Source organism: Podarcis muralis, chromosome 6 (genome assembly GCF_964188315.1).
Source record: "Podarcis muralis chromosome 6, rPodMur119.hap1.1, whole genome shotgun sequence".
In the NCBI taxonomy this organism is placed as follows: domain Eukaryota; kingdom Metazoa; phylum Chordata; class Lepidosauria; order Squamata; family Lacertidae; genus Podarcis; species Podarcis muralis.
This window is the reverse complement of record NC_135660.1, coordinates 1,389,859-1,413,466: the sequence shown is the minus strand read 5'-3', so window position 1 is coordinate 1,413,466 and position 23,608 is coordinate 1,389,859. Positions and strand designations below refer to the sequence as shown.

At 49.2% G+C, this 23,608-nt stretch overlaps 1 protein-coding gene across 3 annotated transcripts in view; it reads right to left on the bottom strand.

Moving 5' to 3' along the window:
• The window catches only part of FGF12 (fibroblast growth factor 12), a 231,185-nt gene that overhangs the window by 61,168 nt on the left and 146,409 nt on the right, over positions 1–23,608 (bottom strand). For all 3 annotated transcript variants that reach the window (XM_028731820.2, XM_028731819.2, XM_028731818.2), the window contains one exon: positions 4,250–4,360. In XM_028731820.2, coding sequence (XP_028587653.1) covers positions 4,250–4,360 — 111 coding nt within the window. The remainder of the gene's footprint in view (positions 1–4,249; positions 4,361–23,608) is intronic.

Here is a 23,608-nt window from a genome sequence, read left to right as displayed (position 1 = left end):
TTTCCGAACCGTCTTCAGAGGCATCCCTACATATAACGCATTGCAGTAGTCTAACCTTGAGGTTACCAGAGCATAGACAACAGCAGTTAAGCTATTCCTGTCCAGATAGGGGCGTAGCTGGGCCACCAGCCGAAGCTGATGGAAGGCATAGGCAAGATGCTGACATGAAGCCAGGGTTCCCTGCACTGAAAAATCAGAACACACATTTCTGAAGCCCAAAACATGGTGCCCTGGTGCCCTTCATTGAAGCGGTCAAGTGGGCATTTATAGGGGGAGACTATCTCACAGGTAAACTGAGGTCCAACTCTGAGGGCCTTCTGGCGGTTCCCTCACTGCGAAAAGCCAAGTTACAGGGAACCAGGCAGAGGGCCTTCTCGGTGGTGGCACCCGCCCTCCCATCAGATGTCAAAGAAATAAACAACTATCTGATGTTTGGAAGACATCTGAAGGAAGTCCTGTTTAGGGAAGTTTTTAATGACTGATGTTTTATTGCATTTTTAATCTTTTCTTGGAAGCTGCCCAGAGTGGCTGGGGAAACCCAGCCAGATGGGTGGGTTAAATAAATTATTATTATTATTATTATTATTATTATTATTATTATTATTATTATTATTATTAGCTGGTCCCAAGGGCTTTATATACTAATAGTAACACATTGAACATGGCCCTGCAGCAAACTAGCAACCAGTACAGATCTTGCAGGCCTCCGTCCTGTCAGCAATTGTGCTGCAGCATTCTGCAATGACTGCAGACTCCAGGTCAAGTGGAAGGGAAGCCCCACACAGAGCCCCACACAGTAATTCAGTCTTGAACTAACCAGCGAATGAACGACTGCGACAGGCTTTTCCAGCCCAGCAACGGCATCACAACGGACGCCACTGAACCTGCCTGGGGCAGAGAGGAAAGTGCCACGGTGGGTACAAGACACAGCAGCATTTAGACTTTAAGCAACTGGCAACCATTCAGCCTTCTCTCCTTCCTCCTCCAACAGCTCCTCCTGCTTACATGGTTCTCTTGCAAGCACAGCCTTCCCACACATTTCAGTTTTTGTTCCATAATTTCCAACAGATTCTCCGACAAGACGTGCTTCAGACAGCCTTCACCGAAACACCTGGAGGGCACTAGGCTGGTGAAGGTGTTCAGAGGTCTTGAAGACGCACTCTGGCTCCATCATGTTAACACGCAATCCGAGTGTTATTCACAGAGATTTGGGGTGGGGGAGTGTAGCCCACGCAAGGAGTCAGCCTTGCCTTGCTCTAGAGACTCCTCCAGTGAAAGCACCGGCTTGCCCTGGGGGTCCCTCAACATGAATTAATGCATTCCCCTCTACAAAAAAATAAATACATTTAAAAATGCAACTAGGTTGTTTCTGCGTTTAAATGATGAGAGATAATTTGGCAAAAGCCTAGTTTGGGGCATGGCTGGGGAGGGCGAGCTGCCTGTTCGTGGAGATGTAAGACAAGCTCAAGGCTCAATGAGGTTTTCCAGAACATGCTTCTGCTAGAGTAGGTGGCCTTCAGGACACTTCGAAAGCTTAATCTGTAAGAGGTCTGTAGGGCTGGTTCTCCGAGGTGGCCTTGCCTGCAGATTCCCCCTTCCTGCCACCCAGCATTTCTGGGGCTGAAGAGACTCCCTTAAAATGAAAGATTGGAGCTGGGGGACTTCCTAAACCAGAGAACAGGCAAGGAAGAGGAAGTGTGACAGAAGCCTATGCAGAAAGCAGATGGGGGGGAAGGCTCCCCCCCCCTCTCATTGCACTAGAACTCGTGGACATTCATTGAAGCTGGAAGATTTAGGACAGGAAAAGAAAGCCCTTCTTCATTGCGGCACATGGTTAATCTGTGGAACTCCCTCCCACAGGAGGCTGTGATGGAGCAATAGACTCGTAATCTGGGGAACTGGGTTCGCTTCCCCGCTCCTCCACATGCAGCTGCTGGGTGACCTTGGGCCAGTCATACTTCTCTGAAGTCTCTCAGCCCCACTAACCTCACAGAGTGTCTGTTGTGAGGGAGGAAGGGAAAGGAGAATGTCAGCCACTTTGAGACTCCTTAGGGGAGTGATAAAGGGGGGTATCAAATCCAAATTCTTCTTCTTAAAAGAGGACTGGACAGTCTCTTCCTCCTCCTTTGGAGGCAGCAGTATTTCTGAGAGTTTCTTGCTTGAAACAGCAGGAGAGGAGATTCCTCCTGTGCTCAGATCCCACCTGTGGGTTTTCCATAATGGATATTTGGTTGGCCAATGTGAGAACAGGATGCTGGACTAGATGGGCCACTGGCCTGATCCAGAATCATAGAATCATAGAATCATAGAGTTGGAATAGACCACAAGGGCCACCGAGTCCAACCCCCTGCCAAGCAGGAAACACCATCAGAGCACTCCTGACATATGGTTGCCAAGCCTCTGCTTAAAGACCTCCAAAGAAGGAGACTCCACCACACTCCTTGGCAGCAAATTCCACTGTCAAACAGCTCTTACTGTCAGGAAGTTCTTCCTAATGTTTAGGTGGAATCTTCTTTCTTGTAGTTTGGATCCATTGCTCCGTGTCCGCTTCTCTGGAGCAGCAGAAAACAACCTTTCTCCCTCCTCTATATGACATCCTTTTATATATTTGAGCATGGCTATCATATCACCCCTTAACCTCCTCTTCTCCAGGCTAAAAATGCCCAGCTCCCTTAGACGTTCCTCATAAGGCATTGTTTCCAGGCCTTTGACCATTTTGGTTGCCCTCCTCTGGACACGTTCCAGTTTGTCAGTGTCCTTCTTAAACTGTGGTGCCCAGAACTGGACACAGTACTCCAGGTGAGGTCTGACCAGAGCAGAATACAGAAGGCTCTCCTTATGTTAATAATAATAATAATAATAATAATAATAATAATAATAATAATAATAATTTTATTTATATCCCGCCCTCCCCAGCTGAAGCCGGGCTCAGAGCGGCTAACAACAATAAAAGTCACACAGCATTCTAAAATCAATTCATTTTAAAATCAATTCAAAATCAAATTCATGGCAACCATTGGGCTAGAGTTCTATGAGGATCACCAAAGGAGGGGGTCCGACTGTGCCTTGGCCGAAGGCCAGGCGGAACAACTCTGTCTTGCAGGCCCTGCAGAAAGATGTCAAGTCCCGCAGGGCCCTAGTCTCTTGTGACAGAGCATTCCACCAGATCGGGGCCACGGCCGAAAAAGCCCTGGCTCTGGTTGAGGCCAGCCTATGTTCTTATGAATGCACTCTAAAAAGGATTTCCAGAGATGATCTGAGCCTTGAAATGACCCAAACCCAGACCGGGACTCCATTATCAGATGCTGGAAGGACAAAGGACTCCTGAACATCTCACCGCTTCCCCAACCCCATTCTTTGCCCAATTTCCATGTTTTGTTGTTGTTGTTTAGTCGTGCCCGCCTCTTTGTGACCCCCCCTGGACCAGAGCACGCCAGGCACTCCTGTCTTCCACTGCCTCCTGCAGTTTGATCAAACTCAAGCTGGTAGCTTCCAGAACACTGTCCCACCATCTCGTCCTCTGTCGTCCCCTTCTCCTTGTGCCCTCCATCTTTCCCAACATCAGGGTCTTTTCCAGGGAGTCTTCTCTTCTCATGAGGTGGCCAAAGTCTTGGAGCCTCAGCTTCAGGATCTGTCCTTCCAGTGAGCACTCAGGGCTGATTTCCTTCAGAATGGGGAGGTTTGATCTTCTTGCAGTCCATGGGACTTTCAAGAGTCTCCTCCAGCACCAGAATTCAAAAGCATCAATTCTTCGGCGATCAGCCTTCTTTATGGTCCAGCAAAGCCTAAGTCTCTTTTTTCCTGGGGGGTGTTGCTGCAAGAATATTCTCCCTACCTCCTAGCAGAGAGACAGGAGCAGCACCACCCTGCCTCCTCTCACCCTCCTCCTCCTCTCCCCAGCCAGTCAATCTGCCATCCAAATAAATCTCTCTCGCTTCCTCCCTTGGCATCCCTCCTTGGGAAGCGAGAGTTTTGTTCTCCCCGCCACCCCCAGACAGCAGCTGCAGAGTCAGGGGCGAAAAAGAAAGAAAGAAATAAGTGAGAATAGCGATGCAGGAGAGATTTATTTAAAGGGGAAGCGCTGACAGGGGACCCAGCGCAGGGAACAGCTGCCTTAGCTGTAATTTAACACTTTGCCTGGAAAGGGGGGGGGGACCACTGTGAAGTGCCTGTGTTTGTGAGGGTGACCAGGCAATGGGTGTGATTTATAACCAGGTAGCTAAAGGAAAAGAGAGAGAGAGAGACTCACTGTAGTCGCTGTTCTCGTCCTTCGTCCCATCAATCGTCCCATCTGGGTGCATCTGCAGGAAGAATTCCTGCTGGCTGAATAACCTTGTCACGATTCCTTTCAGCTGGGGTTCTGCAAGGAGAAAGGGAGACAAAGACGGGGCGTGTTAACCCGGGCGTTTGTCCAGCTCCCAAACATTCAGGCCACCGTCCCCCTTGGTTCCATAAATCCACCCCAAACCGATTAAAAAAAACCCCACATTATTCCAAGCAGTGGCTGGCCTGACTCATTAAGGAATCATAAAACCGGAGAACTGTAGTGTTGGAAGGGACCCCAAGGGGCCATCTAGCCCAACCCCCTGGAAAGCCACAGCGAAAGAACCCCCGACAGATGGCCAGCCAACCTCTGCTTCAAAAGGTTATACGATTATAAGCCAATAAAATTCAAAACTGCACATTTATCCATAATCCAATTAAAACTATTTAGCTTCATTAATGCCACAAAATGGATGGAGTTGATCCAGCGATGCTGGATGTCAAAGTCTGATAGGCAATTATACCTCCAGCTCCCCATTGCTGCCCCCTTGCCTCTTAGCACCCCCGGAGTAATCCCACCGCCCCCCACCCAGTGGGGGAAGCACCAGCCCAAAGGTGGAGGATGCTCCTCAACCATGGGTAGGCAACCTAAGGCCCGTGGGCTGGATCCGGCCCAATCGCCTTCTCAATCCGGCCCACGAACGGTCCGGGAATCAGTGTGTTTTTACATGAGTAGAATGTGCCCTTTTATTTAAAATGCATCTCTGGGTTATTTGTGGGGCATAGGAATTCATTAATTTCCCCCCAAAAAAATATAGTCTGGCCCCCCACATGGTCTAAATTCCAAATCGAATTACTAGAAGGCAGGACCAAATTATTGTCTAAAATGTGCAATTTCTTATTAGAATGGTATACAAAAGATCAACAGACAAAGGAGGCGATGATAAAATGGGCAATGGATTTGGGGTATAACATTGAGTATGATGCTTGGGTAAAACTGTGGAATAAGAGTATAAAATTTACAGCATGTACTACCTTAAGAGAGAATATAATGAAAATGGTGTATCGCTGGTATTTGGCACCTGTTAAATTGGTGAGAATGTATAGGATGAGTAGTAAGACATGTTGGAAATGTAAAGATAAAGATGGAGATTTTTACCACATGTGGTGGACATGTGAGAAAATGAAACAGTTTTGGGAATGGATTTATAACGAATTGAAAAAGATATTCAAATACACTTTCCCGAAAAAGCCAAAAGCTTTCTTGCTAGATTTGATGGGAGAGGAAATAGAAAAAGCAGATCAAAGGTTATTTATGTCTGCTACGACTGCTGCCAGAACTTTGTTAGTCCCCAAATGGAAAGTACCAGATTTACCAACAATAGAGGAGTTGTAGACGAAGATGGTGGATTATGCGGAACTAGCAAAACTGACCTGCAGGATCCGAAATCAGGAGGAAGCAAAATTCCAAAGAGAATGGAGTAAATTTATGGATTATATAACTGTAGAAATTTGAAGACTCTGGCAGGACTGAAATAAATCTTACGACGTAGACTGACTGGATATAATAAGAAACTGTGGAAAGGTGACTGAAGCAAGAAAACCTGCTGGAGGGAGGGAAGGAAGTCAGTGCTCGGCAGAGTGTGGGGAAAGAATGTGGGTAAATGACTGTTGAGTATTATTGTACTTTGTTGGTATTAAATGAAAAACCAGTAAAAAGCATTTAAAAGAAATATAGATGACTCTTGGGGGTCCCTTTAACTCTATATTTCTATGGTCATCTGAAGGCAGCCCTCTTTAGGGAAGTTTTTAATGTTTGATGCTGTACTGTTTTTAATATTCAGTTGGAAGCCGCCCAGAGTGGCTGGGGAAACCCAGCCAGATGGGCAGGGTATAAATAATAAATTATTATTATTAATAATTATTATTATGGTAATGTAAAGGTGGTGGGACATTCTCTTTTTTTGTGCATCCATTTTTGGTGGGGCTTGTGCATGTGGACTGAGCCTTTGGCTTTAGGGAAAGCCTGGGAGACATCATATGCAAAGCCTATCCTATTTTGGGGGGGGGGGTTAATGGGGGGCGTTTTCAGCTGCTTGCAGAAATCCAAGCAATAAAGAAGACAGAAAGGTGATGGGGAGCGGGGGCTCCACAAAGCATTGCCAAATATTTGCACTGAAGAAGTGAAAGGTTTTAACTGAGTTAATTTCACCTTGACTAAAGCAATGAAAATTCAGGGAGGGACACAGGTGGCACAGCGGGGAGACGGTGACAGCAAGCCTGGTTTCCACCTGACTGTATCTCCAACACCATTTATAACACAGAGAGAGATTTGCAAACATGTACTCCAAACCAAGATCATGGCCACTGGTCCCATCACCTCCTGGCAAACAGAAGGGGAAGAAATGGAGGCAGTGAGAGATTTTACTTTTTCGGGCTCCATGATCACTGCAGATGGTGAGAGCAGCCACGAAATTTTCTTGGGAGAAAAGCAATGACAAACCTAGACAGCATCTTCAAAAGCAGAGACATCACCTTGCCAACAAAGGTCCGTATAGTTAAAGCTATGGTTTTCCCAGTAGTGATGTATGGAAGTGAGAGCTGGACCATAAAGAAGGCTGATCACCAAAGAATAGATGCTTTTGAATTGAGGTGCTGGAGGAGACTCTTGAGAGTCCCATGGACTGCAAGAAGATCAAACCTCTCCATTCTAAAGGAAATCAGCCCTCAGTGCTCACTGGAAGGACGGATCCTGAAGCTGAGGCTCCAAGACTTTGGCCACCTCATGAGAAGAGAAGACTCCCTGGAAAAGACCCTGATGTTGGGGGAAATGAAGGGCACAAGGAGAAGGGGACGACAGAGGATGAGATGGTGGGACAGTGTTCTCGAAGCTACCAGCATGAGTTTGACCAAACTGCGGGAGGCGGTGGAAGACAGGAGTGCCTGGCGTGCTCTGGTCCAGGGGGTCACAAAGAGTCGGACACAACTAAACAACTAAACTACTACTACTACTACTACTACTACTACTACCAGCTGCTGGAAGCCATAGGAGGAGAGAAGGCTCTCGTACTTGAATCCGGCTTGCAGATTTCCCACTGACATCTCATTGGTTGGCCACTGTGAGAACAAGATGCTGGACTAACTAACTAGATGGGCCATTGACCTCATCTAGCAAGCTCCTCTTATGTTTATAGCATAGATCAGGCATGTCCAACAGGCAGATCGTGATCTACTGGTAGATTGCAGGGGGTTCCCAGGTAGATCATGGAATGGCTCAACAACTCCTGGCAGTGAGTCTTTTTATACAGTCATTGTTGTTGTTGTTGTTTAGTCGTTTAGTCGTGTCTGACTCTTTGTGACCCCATGGACCAGAGCACGCCAGGCATACAGTCATACCTTGGGTTAAATATGGTTGAGCGTTTTCAGGTTACGCTCCGTGGTGACCCAGAGGTAACAGAATGCATTACTTCCAGGTTTCGCCGCTCGCACATGCGCAGACACACAAAATGACGTCACGTGCATGTGTGGAAGCAGCGAATTGTGACCCGCACACGCGCAGATGCAGGCTGTGTTGACTTTAGGATGCGAACGGGGCTCCGGAACGGATCCCGTTCGCATCCAGAGGTACCACTGTACTGTGAGTAGATCGCAATCTCTTGGGAGTTGGACATGCCTGGAATAGATCATCCAGGGGCTAGAAAACAAGGACCCACCAGCCCCACTTAACTCCCTGGTCCAACCTGCAGCTGTTCGCGGGAAGCTTGTGGCAAGCGACCTCAATATTGGCCAGGGCGACAGCAGAGCTGGCACAGAACCTGAACCCAATGCAGGCAGTGGGTCTGAGAGAATCCCCTGGTGTCTGGCCAAGTCCCTGGCTACACACTGAGTCATTGTCACTGCAAGCGGTGAAACAGGCTCTGTGTATAACACATTGCGTGCCAAAGGAACCGGATCCTCTCCAGAATCTGAAATGTTCCCTCGCTTGCTCTGGGCTAGACTTGCCTTGCAAATCCAGAGCTGTAGGGTGTGCAAAGAAGGGACACTCTGCAGTGGCCTTCTCCAACCAGGGGGACTTCAAAATATTTTGGAAGACAATTCCCACCAGCCCCAGATGTTTTGCAGTGAAACCAAATGGTTTGTACTTCCAAGGTGCTTATTGTGGGGAACCTGCAAGGAGGATTTCCACACAAGAGTTCTCCCCTCTCCTATGGTCTCCAGAAACTGGCGTTTGGAAGCACTGCAGGCTCCAGCAGTGGAAGCAGAACACAGCCATCGTGGCTGGTAGCCATCACTTGCTATCAATGGCCATGGATTTGTCCAATCCTCTGTTAAAGCCATCCAAGTTGGTAGTCATCACTGCCTCCTGAGGGAGTGAAGAAGGACTTTCTTTTAACTTGGACTACTGCAAAACCTCTCCATTCTGAAGGAAATCAGCCCTGAGTGCTCACTGGAAGGACAGATCCTGAAGCTGAGGCTCCAATACTTTGGCCACCTCATGAGAAGAGAAGACTCCCTGGAAAAGACCCTGATGTTGGGAAAGATGGAGGGCACAAGGAGAAGGGGATGACAGAGGACGAGATGGTGGGACAGTATTCTCGAAGGGACCAGCATGAGTTTGACCAAACTGCGGGAGGCAGTGGAAGACAGGAGTGCCTGGCGTGCTCTGGTCCAGGGGGTCGCAAAGAGGCGGACACAACTAAACGACTAAACAACAACAACAAAGCTGCAACACCCTCTATGTGGGCTACCTTTGAAGGTGACCCAGAAACTGCAACTAATCCAGAATGCGGCAGCTAGACTGGTGACTGGGAGCGGCCGCCGAGACCACATAACACTGGTCCTGAAAAACCTACATTGTCTCCCAGTATGTTTCCAAGCACAATTCAAAGGGTTGGAAACCTTTAAAGCCCTAAACGGCCTCAGCCCAGTAGACCTGAAGGAGTGTCTCCACCTCCATCGTTCTGCCCGGACACTGAGGTCCAGCTCTGAGGACCTTCTGGAGGTTCCCTCCCTGTGAGAAGTGAGGTTGCAGGGATCCAGGCAGAGGGCCTTCTCGGTAGTGGCACCCGCCCTGTGGAACGCCCTCCCATCAGATGTCAAGGAGATAAAAAATTACACAACTTTTAGAAGACATCTGAAGGCTGCCCTGTATTGGGAGGTTTTTAATGTTTGATGTTTTTATTATGTTTTTAGATACTGTATTCTGTATGTTGCCCACTGTGGCTGGGGAAATCCAGCCAGATGGGCAGGGTATAAATAACAAATTATTATTATTATTATTATTATTATTATTATTATTATTATTAGTGCTGAATCTTCCAACATTCAGCTTCTTGGATGTCCAGGTTTAAAGACAAACTTTCTCTGTCCACTTCCTGATTTTATAAAGTTCTATCATGACACCTTTCTCTTGCCTTTTCTCTAAACTAAAAAGCCACAGACATTGCAACCTTTCCTCCTAAGAGAGTCCCTGTATGGTATGCAGTCTCTGCACAAACGGCTACACAGGTGTGCCCGCATTCACCTGAGTAAAAAGTTTCTTCAAAGGGGTGTGTGGGTCGCTCCATCCCCTTAATCACTAAGGCTGTCATTTTCTGAACCTTTTGCAATTCTACATTATCCTTTTTTGAGGAGGTGACCAGAACTGTACACAGTTGTCAGGGGTTCAGGGAGAGAGGCACAGATGAGGGAGGAGACTGAGAGCGAGGGGGAAGAATCCCGGAACGAGGAGGAGGAGGATGACAATGACTTGAGGGTTTCCATGAGTCTTTCAAGTGAATCGGAGGATTCCCAAAAGGGGGCGCCCCTGGTCAGGCCAAGGGGAGCCACAGGGGGGACTCGTCAGGAGCAGGGGAGCAGCAGGGAAACCCCGAGTGGGAGTTGGAGATCGGGGCCGGCTTCCCCGCCGGAACGGAGTGAAGAGGGTGGAGTTCCCAGTGTGACAGACGAAGCAGAGCAGGAAGCAGAGAGGGGAAGGAGATCGGGGCAAGACGTCCTGCCGGAAGGGGCGGAGAGTAGCACAGAGAGTAGTGTAACTGTCAAGAGGAAGGTCAGAGGTAGCGAACGCGCGCCAAGTTCAAATGTGGAGGCGCGCGGAAATGCGGAGAGCCCGGAGGAGGAGCCTGGTCCCAAAGCACGGAGGAGGGGGGAGCAGGCGTCTGGGGACTCAGCCTCTGGGGAATCCTGGAGGGAAGGAACCCAGGGGGGCAGAAAGACCCTGCGGAAAAGGAAGGACAGGAAGAGGTGGACCAGCAGAAGCCTCTTAAACTGGTGTGGAGGCGGGACTGATTCAGAGGGGACTTCAGCGGTCTAAGCGTAACAGACGTGGGGCTGCGCGCCGCGGCTGTGGAACAAACAATGTACTTCAATAAAGACTTTTGTAAATAAAGTGGACTTGGCGTTGGTCTCTTGTGAGCTGGGACCTGAGGCGGCCCTGACCCTAACCCTAACCCTAACCCTAACCCTAAAACTGTCAGGGGTTCAGGGAGAGAGGCACAGATGAGGGAGGAGACTGAGAGCGAGGGGGAAGAATCCAGGAACGAGGAGGAGGAGGAGGACAATGACTTGAGGGCTTCCATGAGTCTCTCAAGTGAATCGGAGGATTCCCAAAAAGGGGCGCCCCTGGTCAGGCCAAGGGGAGTCACAGGGGGGACTCGTCAGGAGCAGGGGAGCAGCAGGGAAACCCCGAGTGTGAGTTGGAGATCGGGACCGGCTTCCCAGCCGGAACGGAGTGAAGAGGGTGGAGTTCCCAGTGTGACAGACGAAGCAGAGCAGGAAGCAGAGAGGGGAAGGAGATCGGGGCAAGACGTCCTGCCGGAAGGGGCGGAGAGTAGTACAGAGAGTAGTATAACTGTCAAGAGGAAGGTCAGAAGCAGCGTACGCGCGCCAAGTTCAAATGTGGAGGCGCGCGGAAGTGAGGAGAGCCCGGAGGAGGAGCCTGGTCCCAAAGCACGGAGGAGGGGGGAGCAGGCGTCAGAGGATTCAGCCTCTGGGGAATCCTGGAGGGAGGGAACCCAGGGGGGCAGAAAGACCCTGCGGAAAAGGAAGGACAGGAAGAGGTGGACTAGCAGAAGCCTCTTAAACTGGTGTGGAGGCGGGACTGATTCAGAGGGGACTTCAGCGGTCTAAGCGTAACAGACGTGGGGCTGCGCGCCGCGGCTGTGGAACAAACAATGTACTTTAATAAAGACTTTTGTAAATAAAGTGGACTTGGCGTTGGTCTCATGTGAGCTGGGACCTGAGGCGGCCCTGACAACAGTATTCCAAATACTAGCATATGTTTAACCCCTGCTGTTCTGGATGAAACAGAAGAGGAAACACTCCTCTCTCTCTCTCTCTCTCTCTCTCTCTCTCTCTCTCTCTCTCTCACACACACACACACACACACACACACACACACACACTGAAGCAGTCAACTCTAGGAAAGATTCAAGAGCTATGGAGAGGCTTGGATAGAGAAAAATGCTGCAGAAGATGACTAGGAGGCATGTTTACAGTGGCACCTCGGGTTAAGAACTTAATTCGTTCTGGAGGTCCATTCTAAACCTGAAACTGTTCTTAACCTGAGGTACCACTTTAGCCAATGGGGCCTCCTTCTGCCGCTGTGCTGCCAGAGCACGATTTCTGTTCTCATCCTGAAGCAAAGTTCTTAACCCGAGGTACTATTTCTGGGTTAGCGGAGACTGTAACCTGAAGCATCTGTAACCTGAAGCGTCTGTAACCCGAGGTATCACTGTATATGGCAAAAGAGCACATCAGGAGAACACAGAATCACAGAATTGTAGAGTTAAGGGACCTCAAGGACCACCTAGTTGAGCCCCGTGCAATGTAGGAATCTCTGCTGAAGAATCCCATCCATTCTCTGCTTAAGGATCTCCCATGAAGAGGAGTCCACCACCTTCCGAGGGAGACCGTTCCACGGCTGAAAGGCCCTTACTGCCAGAACGTTCTTCCTAATGTTCATGTATGTGACAACGGCCAGTAGAGTTCTGGTAGCACAAGGATGGAAGACTGAAGAAACCCCAACTAAAGAATCAGGGCAAAAAAATTGGTGGACTATGCAGAACTGGCAAAACTGACCTACAAGCTATGGGACAAGGATAACTGTGACTTTAAGGATGAATGGGAACCCTTTACAAAGTATTTGAAGATGCAACAAAGCGAACTGGACTCCTTGGCAGGTTTTGAATAAACATTCACAGACTTTTTATTGATAATAATCAGCTAAATAGTTTGAGGATCTATACAACTTTGTAACATGCAGGAAACAGCATTTTCAGAGAAATCAAAGACTGGAATTGAGGGAAGTCGGGGGGTGGGGGGAGGGGGAGGGAGGAAAAATGGGGGGGGGGAACAAGGATGATATGTTTTAGGATAATATGTCTTGCTTTAATTTTGAATAAAAAACCTTTAAAAAAAGTTCTTCCCAATGTTTAATGGGAATCTCCTTGCTTGCCACTTGAATCCATTGGTTCTGGGGCAGCAGAAAACAACCTTGCTCCACCTCCCATGGGACAGCCAAAGACCGCCAAGCTTCGCTCCTGCTCCCCACCTGACCTTCTCCACCTAGGCCCTGACGCTGTCTCAGGCTCTCTCTCGCTAGAGCGAGCTCCCTGCGTTCTCCTCCGCCGGCTCACCAGAGGCTTCATCCCACATCATTTATTTACCGACTTGCACAGATTGCCGGTGGCATCTCTGCCGGTAACTGCCGCGCGGAACAGGACTGCGGAACGGATTAAATGCGATAACATTGTGCAGAGCTTTTCCTTCCTGGGCCAAGATGGATGTTATTAGGTAACGGTTAACTGGAGGCATCTCTGTGGAGAGGGATCGCAAAGGCCTCCCATGCCAAAGCACAAAGCGGCGGCAGCCCTTTGGCACATCAAAACCTGCCGTGTTTGCTTCACTCTGCAGTCAGCACTTCCCTTGTCAGGATCGCACTACAAGCTCAGCAGAGGACCAAGGCTGCAACTGGTGCGCGCCCCCCAGCCCCCCACTGCTTTGGGGGTAAGCACCATTGAAATTGGTGGGATTTTGCTCACGACTCCCCGTGTTAAAAACTCAGATATATAAAGGAACATGATGGAAAATGGAAATTAAGAGATTATGATGAGATCAAAGACCACTTTCAGAATTGGTTGCATTATCGACAACTATATGAAACACATAAGGAAGACAGCAAGAAAGGATTTAGTTATACAAGATCTAGGTTTCAAACGGAAATGATCGAAGGGAAAGTGAAATTACTGAAGGCCACATACAACATACTATTAGAATGGGAGACAAAAGATTAAGAGGTAAAATCAGTTATGATTAAATGGGCACAAGATGTAGGTCACAACATTATGATGGAAGATTGGGTGAAATTATGGAAAATTGATTTAAAATTTACAGATTGTTCCCTATTGAAGGAGAATTACATGAAGATGATGTACAGATGGTACACAGCACCAGTGCAGTTAGGGAAAATGTACAAAACTAGTTCAAATATATGTTGGAAGTGTAAGGAAAAGGAGGGGACATTTTATCATATGTGCTCTGCTGTCGCCCTGGCCAACATTGAGGTTGCTTGCCACAAGCTTCCCATGCACAGCTGCAGGTTGGACCAGGGAGTTAAGTGGGGCTGTTGGGTCTTTGTTTTCTAGCCCCTGTATGATCTATTCCAGGCATGTCCAACTCCCATGGACTAGGGAGTTAAGTGGGGCTGGTGGGTCTTCTATGCCAGGCACGTCAACTCCCAAGAGACTGCAATCTACTCACAGTATAAAAAGACTCATTGCCAGGAGTTGTTGAGCCATTCCATTCTACCTGGGACACCCCTGCAAGCTACCAGTAGATCACGGTCTACCTGTTGGAAATGCCTGATCTATGCTATGAACATTTCCCAGTAGTGATGTATGGAAGTGAGAGCTGGACCATAAAGAAGGCTGATCGCCGAAGAATTGATGCTTTTGAATTCTGGTGCTGGAGGAGACTCTGGAGAGTCCCATGGACTGCAAGAAGATCAAACCTCTCCATTCTGAAGAAAATCAGCCGTGGAAGGGCAGATCCTGAAGCTGAGGCTCCAAGACTTTGGCCACCTCATGAGAAGAGAAGACTCCCTGGAAAAGACCCTGATGGTGGGAAAGATGGAGGGCACAAGGAGAAGGGGACGACAGAGGACGAGATGGTGGGACAGTGTTCTCGAAGCTACCAGCGTGAATTTGACCAAAGTGCGGGAGGCAGTGGAAGACAGGAGTGCCTGGCGTGCTCTGGTCCAGGGGGTCACATAGAGGAGGACACGACTAAACGACTCAATAACAACAACAATATCTGGTGCTTGTGTAAACGGTCATTGTACTGAACTTAGTTTGAAGCTGTGTTTGGGACTTGGGATTTTTGGTTTTGACAGGTAAGACGTCTCTAAAGTCTTATTTTTCAAATGATGGACTGACTGTGATTGATTCTCAGTTAAACATCTGGCTAGTTCAGATGACAACATTGAGCTAAGTTAAGAACTCTGAGAACTTAAAGAAGGAAAGTCCCTTGATCCAGGGACAGTCCACATAGATATTGACCTATTCCAAGCTCTCTTTCTTAATGGACCATTCGTAACATAAGAATATTCTTCACAACTGGGAGCAGGGTGCGGCGGGGGGGGGGGGGGGAGGGAAGACAAGCAACAACAATTAACTATAATAGGGTTGCCATATTTCAAAAAGTGACAATCTGGACACAAAAGTTGTTGAGATCCTGCTCAGGCGGCACAGAAAAAAAACACTTTGGTTCCTGAAATTCATTCTGATTGTGCAGATAAAATGTAACACTTCTTCCGCATTTGTATGAACTCAATTTTTTTAGTGTGGTGGAACTCCCTGCTACTTGACACCAGGCAGGAACCTTAACTGCACTCTTTCCAGTGCCTGCTAAAAACATCCTTGTTTAGACAAGATGTTTAGAAAGTTGGTGTGAATTTTAATCTGTTTTCAGTCTACAGTACTGTCATTTTAACTTTTCAATTGTTTAGATTCTTACCGTTATCTTTTCTTGTTGATAATGTCATTGCTTTATCTTTTTTGTAAAGAGCTTTGAGTGGTGTTTTTTTTTAAAGAATCAATTGGCATATGAATTTTATGAAATAAATAACAGAAATAGGAGAGCTGCCAGAGGAATCTATTGCCCTAGCAGCTAATAGCTGGAGACCCAGCTATTGGAAGGTGTTTGGAAAGGGGCTTGGTCTCCCCAACCCCTGACCAGAAGCAATAATATCCATTGTGGGGCAGAACGAGGAGAGAAAGAAATCTAGCAGTCTTGGAAAATGGACACAGCTGACTCGCTCTCTGTGAGAACCCAAATGCATAGATGGGGTGGGACGTGGGGTTTATTCCTCCTGTTAACGGAGATATCTGAGGGCTCCCTTGGACAAAAAAGCAAGGACACCAACCAGGAAAATTGGAACAAAACAGCAGCCAGTAGGCTTGGTCTTTGTTGAACTGTCGCGACAGGACTCCAACTCACTGTAAGATGAAGCAAGATGGAAGCCCCGAACAAAAGAGCCCCCAAACTTTTATTAGCTGGTGGCGCTGTGGGTAAAAGCCTCAGCGCCTAGGGCTTGCCGATCGAAAGGTCAGCGGTTCGAATCCCCGCGGCAGGGTGCGCTCCCGTTGCTCGGTCCCAGCGCCTGCCAACCTAGCAGTTTGAAAGCACCCCCGGGTGCAAGTAGATAAATAGGGACCGCTTACTAGTGGGAAGGTAAACGGTGTTTCCGTGTGCTGTGCTGGCTCGCCAGATGCAGCTTTGTCACGCTGGCCACGTGACCCGGAAGTGTCTGTGGACAGCGCTGGCCCCTGGCCTCTTAAGTGAGATGGGCGCACAATCCCAGAGTCTGTCAAGACTGGCCCGTACGGGCAGGGGTACCTTTACCTTTACCTTTAATCCCCATGTTACACCCCCACCAAACTACATCACTCATACATCATGGTTACATCATGAAAGGGGAGGTCTGGTGGCCGTAATCTGAGCACCCTGCCCCATGGTCCCCCTTGCCCTCCACCAAACACCCATCAAGTGTAACAAAAGAGATCTTTACATTTCCCTGTTTCCCAGCCAAGTTCACCACACCTTTTTGTCTTCATCTGGGTTTGTTCTTTCTGGAACGGCTACCTGTCTGGCACTCAGGTATCAGGATGCCAGGGATTATCACTCAGGCAGAGGGGCTGCTGAGGAGCTGAGCTCACATGTCTATATGCATTTCTGAAGTTTTCCCTGTGAGCCAGTACATAGATGCATTTATCAGTGAATTCTTACATTTGGTATCGCGCAGCAAAGGCCCTTTGAATAGATAGGAAGAAACTGTGATGAAGTGTTTTGTGGGGACAAATCACAAAAGTCACAAAAGTGATGGTGCTGGTTTTGGTAGTGGGCTGCATGTGCATGATATCTGCTGGAGGAGCAACCCCCCCCCCCCACACACACCTGTACACAAATTCCTGCAACACTCCTGCTAGAAAAAAACTGAGGGAGCAGAACCCTTGGTGATGCTGTGAGCCCTTCCATCCCATGCGCTTCTCATGTGCGTGTGATACTAAGCAAAAGCATTTTATTGTCACAGAAAACGCTACCAGCCGTCAATGACCTTCATCCCAAAGACACCAACACTGAAAGTGTAATCGGGGACACCTGAAACCCCTCAACTCTCACACAAAGGATTACTTGGGAGCAGTGGCGTAGCGTGGGGGGTGCAGGGGGGGCCGGCCGCACCATCTGGGGGGTTAGGGTTAGGGGGTGCAAATCCACGGGTTAGGGGGCGCAAATTACTTGCCTTGCCCCGGGTGCTGACAACCCACGCTATGCCACTGCTTGGAAGCAAGTCTCCATTGGGACTTCAGATCATAGAATTGCAGAATTGGGACACCCCCTCCATGGTCACTTGGCCAAATCCTCTGCAATGCAGGAATCGCAGCTCAAGAATCCTTGACAGATGGCCATCCAGCATCCCTTTAAAAACCTCCAATGAATCATGGAAAGTTGGAAGGGGCGCCAAGGATCATCTAGTCCACCCCCCTGCAACGCAAGAATCTCAGCTTATTGAGTGCCCCTTTGCCCCTTTCTGGGACCCCACATTTAAATTCTTATTCACATACCTCCTTGCTGGCCCTAGTAGCACCAACTTGGCCAGTTAGCCCTGGTGATCATTCGAAGTCTACTGACTGGATTTTGCCCCCCCCCCAAAAAAGACCCCTGAATTTTTGAATTTTATTGATATTGATGCATTTTATATTGTATTCAATGCTGTTTTATGCTGTTTTTAAGTTGCATTTTAATGTTTTATATTTTCTGTTAGCTGTCCTGAGCCCGGTTTTTAAGGGTATAAATAAAACAATATTATTATTATTATTATTATTATTATTATTAGTTATGGAATCCTGCTGATTTAGAGTTCTGGACTAGCCGAGACCTCCGACTGTGATTGACAGGTTGACAAAATGGAGATGGGTCTGCTGCTGGACTGCCCCCCCCACCGGCGTCATAGGAAGGGAGGTGCGGTGCATGTGGGCTGCCCTGGGTGTCATCACTGAGGGGGGTGAAAAATGGCAAAAATATGTGTTTTTAAAATAAAATAAAAACATTGGGGCTCATGACACTTTTCTCGAAAAAATATTATTTAAAATGAGTTTCATAACTTGGTCTGACAATGAATTAACCTCAGCAAGTCAACATAACACGTACTGAAACTTTTTAGTTCAGCCAAGAAACGCAACGAAATGCGTCTGAGCGCAAACTGCGGACTCCTTCATCAGAGCCTGGCTCCGTGCCCGAAGGTGCTGTGCCTTGGCTGGAGCGCTTGTGCCTGGCGCAGCTCTGCCCTGAACCCGGGGCGAAGAGCAGGCAAGGGGACGGCAGTGCTGCTGCCCACCTTCCGCGGCCAGGGCACACCTCATGCAGCTGCTCTCCTGACCCGGCGGTAGAGAGCAGCCCTCGTCAGTCAGCCGTGGCGAGGCGCACCCGGCTGCAGCAGCTCCATTGCTGGGTCAGCTTTGACCCGGTGGCAGAGAGCAGGAGGGTCAGCAGCAATTGTGGTGGCCTGGGACTTGGGCTCGGACTCGGAACCGGAGGAGTCTCAGTCCGCACTGGATTCTTTGCCTCAGGCATCATCTGAACCTCGTCTGGGGCCTGATCCTGAAGAGTCCCAGTCTGCACAGGTTCCCCTGCAACAAGCACCAGCTGGGCTGAGTCAGGGGCCTGAGCCTGCCTGGGCTCCAGATGCGGGGATTCCCTCGTTGCCTCCAGCTGGGCCATCACTTACAGCTGCTCCGATACCGGTGGGGTCAGGGGAGGCTGAGGCGGCCCCTGGGTCTAGTCACCCACCGACGCTGCAGAGACTGAGGTCTGAGAGAAAGAGAGACCTGAGTACTCGCAGGAGGAGTGCTCGCCTTCGGGCGAAACAGGGAGGTGAGTCGCCGGGGGATCAGGACCAGTCATTACCCCGACAAAGATAAAAGGCTGTCGGACCCTGCCCCAGGTTGCGGGAGCAACATTTCTGTATGCCAGATCCTGCCTGAGATCCTGTACCTGTCCTTGCCTGGTTTCCTGCCTTGGCCCTGTCGGACTGACTCCTCGTGGAATCCTTGGATTTGGGACCGAACCTGGACCACGTTGCTCGGGTTAACCCCCGGGCCCAGCACAGCAATGCTGCTGCCCACCCTCCATGGTGTTGGCACCTCACATCCAGCTGCATCCATCGTTGGGTCATGTCTGACCTGGTAGCAGAGAGCAGGGGAAGAATGAACAGCAGCTTCCCTGCCCCTCTCCTACCCTGAACTGTGGCACATGGAGGGCACCATTCACAGCCCTCCCTCCTCGGGGGCGCGCCCACCTTGGGCAATACGGGCATATGCTTCACCGCTGCCCCCCTTCTTTGGGGAGGGGTCCCTTAGCCGCTGCACCCTCTGTTTGGAAGTCTCACAAGCTCTGGAACGTTCCACAAGGCAAACGCTTTGGAGTTAATTTAATCAAATTACTAGCTGTTTACTCTCGGGCGTTTGAATGGCAGCGGCTGTGTTCGGGAGATGAAGGCTTCTCAGCTGACTCATCAATCAGCCCCTCACCCCCACCTGGCAGCTCCAGCCTGAACACAGAGGAAGAAGAATGGCAAGCTCAACATCCCAGGCAGGAAGCATTGAATCAACACAAACAGAGGCTTTCAAGCCCCTTTTGGCAGAAGCAAAGCCTCTGGCACCGGAGTCTTCGGAGTCCGAGCTGACGGGTCCTCTCAGCAGAGGAGACACCACTAAAAACAGTTTCTACATATGAACATAAAACAAGAGCCCGCTGGATGAGGCCAATGGGGGCCTCTCTAGCCCAGGATCCTGTTCTCACAACAGCCAACCAGCTACTTCCATGGTGTAGCTGTGATTCCTGCAGGAAGTTGGACTAGATGAAGTTTGGACTTGATATCCCACTTTATCACTACCCTAAGGAGTCTCAAAAGGGACACGGGTGGTGCTGTGGGTTAAACCACAGAGCCTAGGACTTGCTGATCAGAAGGTCAGCGGTTCGAATCCCCGTGATGGGGTGAGCTCCCGTTGCTCAGTCCCTGCTCCTACCAACCTAGCAGTTCGAAAGCACGTCAAAGTGCAAGTAGATAAATAGGTACCGCTTTGGCGGGAAGGTAAACGGTGTTTCCGTGCACTGCTCTGGTTTGCCAGAAGCGGCTCAGTCCTGCTGGCCACATGACCCGGAAACTGTACGCCGCTCCCTCAGCCAAGAAAGCGAGATGAGCGCCACGACCCCAGAGTTGGCCACGACTGGACCTAATGGTCAGGGGTCCCTTTACCTTTATGGAGTCTCAAAGCGGCTAACACTCTCCTTTCCCTTCCTCCCCTACAACAAACACTCTGTGAGGTGAGTGGGGCTGAGAGACTTCAGAGAAGTGTGACTGGCCCAAGGTCACCCAGCAGCTGCATGTGGAGGAGCAGGGATTCGAACACGGTTCACCAGATTACGAGTCCACCGCTCTGAACCACTACACCACAGGGTCCCTTCCAAGCTCCAGCTCTACATCTTTTATGATTCTGATTCCCAGCAGCTGGTTTTCCGATATAGCCTGCCCCTAGGCATGGAGGTTCTGCTATGACTGTAAATGTCCATATGGAGACCTGCTGGATTTGGTCAAAGGCCGATCTAGCCAAGGATCCTGTTCTCACACCAGCCCACCAGATGCCAGTTGTTCTCTTAAACAACTGTGCCCAGAAAACCGTCTCTGTGGATCATGCTTGGCGCAGTTGCCACACATGGTAGCCTTCTAAGCCCCACACTGGGCTCTGCAGCTCTTTTGCCTACAAAAGTGGCGTTTGATATCTCAAGTGGAGAATTCAAGTTTCTAGCCCTGAAGATGGCATGAACCGGACTGGGCCTGTGTGGGAAGGAACATTTAGATATGAACAAGACAGGGAGTTTGGGGTTTAATGATCAGGATCTGCCATAGAGCAAATGATTTGGTAATGCAAAGGGGGAAACGGAAACCCATTCAGATATTTTGTGCAGCTTTCTCAGTTCAGCACTTGCTGGTACACCAGAAGGGGAACTTCAGAGGAAAAGTGAGAAAGAGATGTCCTGATGGAAGTTTATAAAAATTATGCCTGGCACAGAGAAAAGTTTGTCTCCATCTCCCATTACACAACTACTTGAGAACATACAATAGAGCTGAACACTGGATAATTCAGGGCAGATAAAGTCCTTCTTCACGCAGCACAGAGTTGAACTATGGAACTCCCTGCCACAGGAGACAGTGATGGGTACCAAGCTAGAAGGCTTTAAAGGATGATCAGAGAGATTCACGGAAGAGGAGAGGGTGATTGATGGCTCCTAGCCAGGATGGCTCTGCTCTGCCCTTCACAGCAAGGCTTCCAAATACCAGTTTCTGGGGACCACAGGAGGGGAGAATTCTCTTAGATCCAGCTTTTGGGCTTCTTCCCACTGGGACATCTTGTTGGCCATGGGGAGGAGAAGCTGCTGGACTAGTTGGGCCACTGGCTCTCAATTTGGCACTTCCTGGCAAAGCGGAATGTGGGCCAGCACATGGGCAAAAGGAGGCGTTTCCTTTTCACCCCCCCAAAATGCTCCGCATTGGAGTCCTTCCTCTCTAAGCAATGATCAGCGTGCCTGATCCTGTACACTGAATCAGTAAGAGGTCTCTGCACTGGCCAGGAGGTCCCTGAGGACCAAACAAACTTCCACCAAGTTTTCTAGTATTCAAAATTTGCTAATTCTCCATCGTTTCAGGCCAACCTGAAAACTCCAAGGGTTGAGCCTGGGAGCTTCTTCTACATGCAAAGCAGGCACTCTTCTGTAGACTTGAAAGGGACCCCGAGGGTCATCCAGTCCAACCCCCTGCAAGGCAGGAATCTCAGCTGAAGCATCTATGACACATGGCCATCCAATCTCTGTTTAAAGCCCTCCAAGGAAGGAGAGCCCACCTTCTGAGGGAGCCTGTTAAATTGCCAAAGGAAATGCCACTTTGCAACACAGTCCCTGCCCAAGACAACTTGCTCCCTGCAGAGTGAATTGCCCTCTTGCAGTTTTCCAAAATCTATAATTCATCCCGCTGCCGGATTTATGTATAAGCTAAACAAGCTATAGCTTAGGGCCCCGCTCTTTTGGGGGCCCCAAAAAGTTCTAAAGGAACAAAAAAACTGGATGCACATTTCCAAAATATAAGATAAAAAACAAATAAAATAAAACCTACCTACAACAACAGTGTTTTGTGTCGTGTATGCACCTATTAGGCCCATCAATTACCATAGAGCATATATTCAACACAAAAAACAGCGATGGCTTGTTGTTGACAAAGGACAGCTGGACATATAAAGGGGCCCATTACCTTCAGGAGCTGAGGGCCTCATCAAACCTAAATCTGGCCCTGATCCACCTGTTAACAAACGGGCAGCTCAGCTACTACTTCCATGGCAAGGAATCTCGTTCAAACAGTGAAGCTTTTATTCCGCCCAGCACTTAAATTTTAAAGAGCGATTTCCTCCACCCACACTCCAATGCCACACTCAGATGCATCACCAGGGAAGGGGGGGGGGAGCTCTCTGACTAAATGGCAGCTGCAAACGAGGGGGTGGACATGGCCCTGATTCATACGTTTGAGGCCCGAGCCGGCGATTGCCAAGAAAACTCACACATGTCTTGGGGCAGTGTGGTGTAGTGGTTAGTGGGTCAGGCTAGGGCCTGGGAGAGACCCAGGTTCAAATCCACAATCTGCCCATGAAATTCACTGGGTAACCTGGGGGGGGGGGCAGGCAGGCACTGCCTTCAGCAGGGCTAACCTACCTCACAGGGTTATTATGGGGATTAAATAAGGCGCAGGAGAATCATGTGGGCCACTTTGAGCTCCTTTGAGAAAAGGGCAGGACACAAATGCAAAAAATAAAGCAGAAGAAAGATCAAACTTTTCTTTTTCGTTTAGAGAAAAGGCGAGTCAGAAGAGACATCATAGAAGTTTACAGAATTATGCCTGGCATGGAGAAAGGTCTTTCTCCCTCTCTCATAACACTCAAACTCATGGGCATCAATGTTGGAAGATTCAGGACCGATAAAATCAATTCTTTCTTTATGAAGCACATAGTTAAACGGTGGAACTCCCTGCCACAGGAGGCAGGAATGGCCACCAATCTGGGCGGCTTTAATAGAGGATTAGACAAATTCATGGAGGAGGAGAGGGATATCAATATCTACCAGCCACGATGACTCCACAGTCAGAGGCAGAAATGCTTCTGAAGTGGTGGAAGCTACGCAGGTGGCGCTGTAGGTTAAACCACAGAGCCGAGGACTTGCCGATCAGAAGGTCGGCGGTTCGAATCCCCACAATGGGGTGAGCTCCCGTTGCTCAGTCCCTGCTCCTGCCAACCTAGAAGTTCGAAAACACAAAGTGCAAGTAGACAAATAGGTACCTCTCCAGCGGGAAGGTAAATGGCGTTTCCGTGCGCTGCTCTGGTTCACCAGAAGCGGCTCAGTCATGCTGGCCACATGACCCAGAAGCTGTACACCGGCTCCCTCGGCCAGTAAAGTGAGATGAGCGCCGCAACCCCAGAGTCAGCCACGACTGGACCTAATGGTCAGGGGTCCCTTTCCCTTTTTACAGGAGGGGGGAGTTGCTCTTGTGCTCAGATCCTGTTTGTGGTTTTGCCACAGGCGTCTGGTTGGCCCCTGTGAGAACAGGATGCTGGGCTAGATGGACCATGGGCCTGATTCTGCAGGTCCCGCATATGTCCTTAATCTACTTCCTTATTTATGCATGTTATATTTCAAGAACTGAAGCATCACCTAACACCGTTTTTGTTTTTCCTAAGCAGTGTGAAAC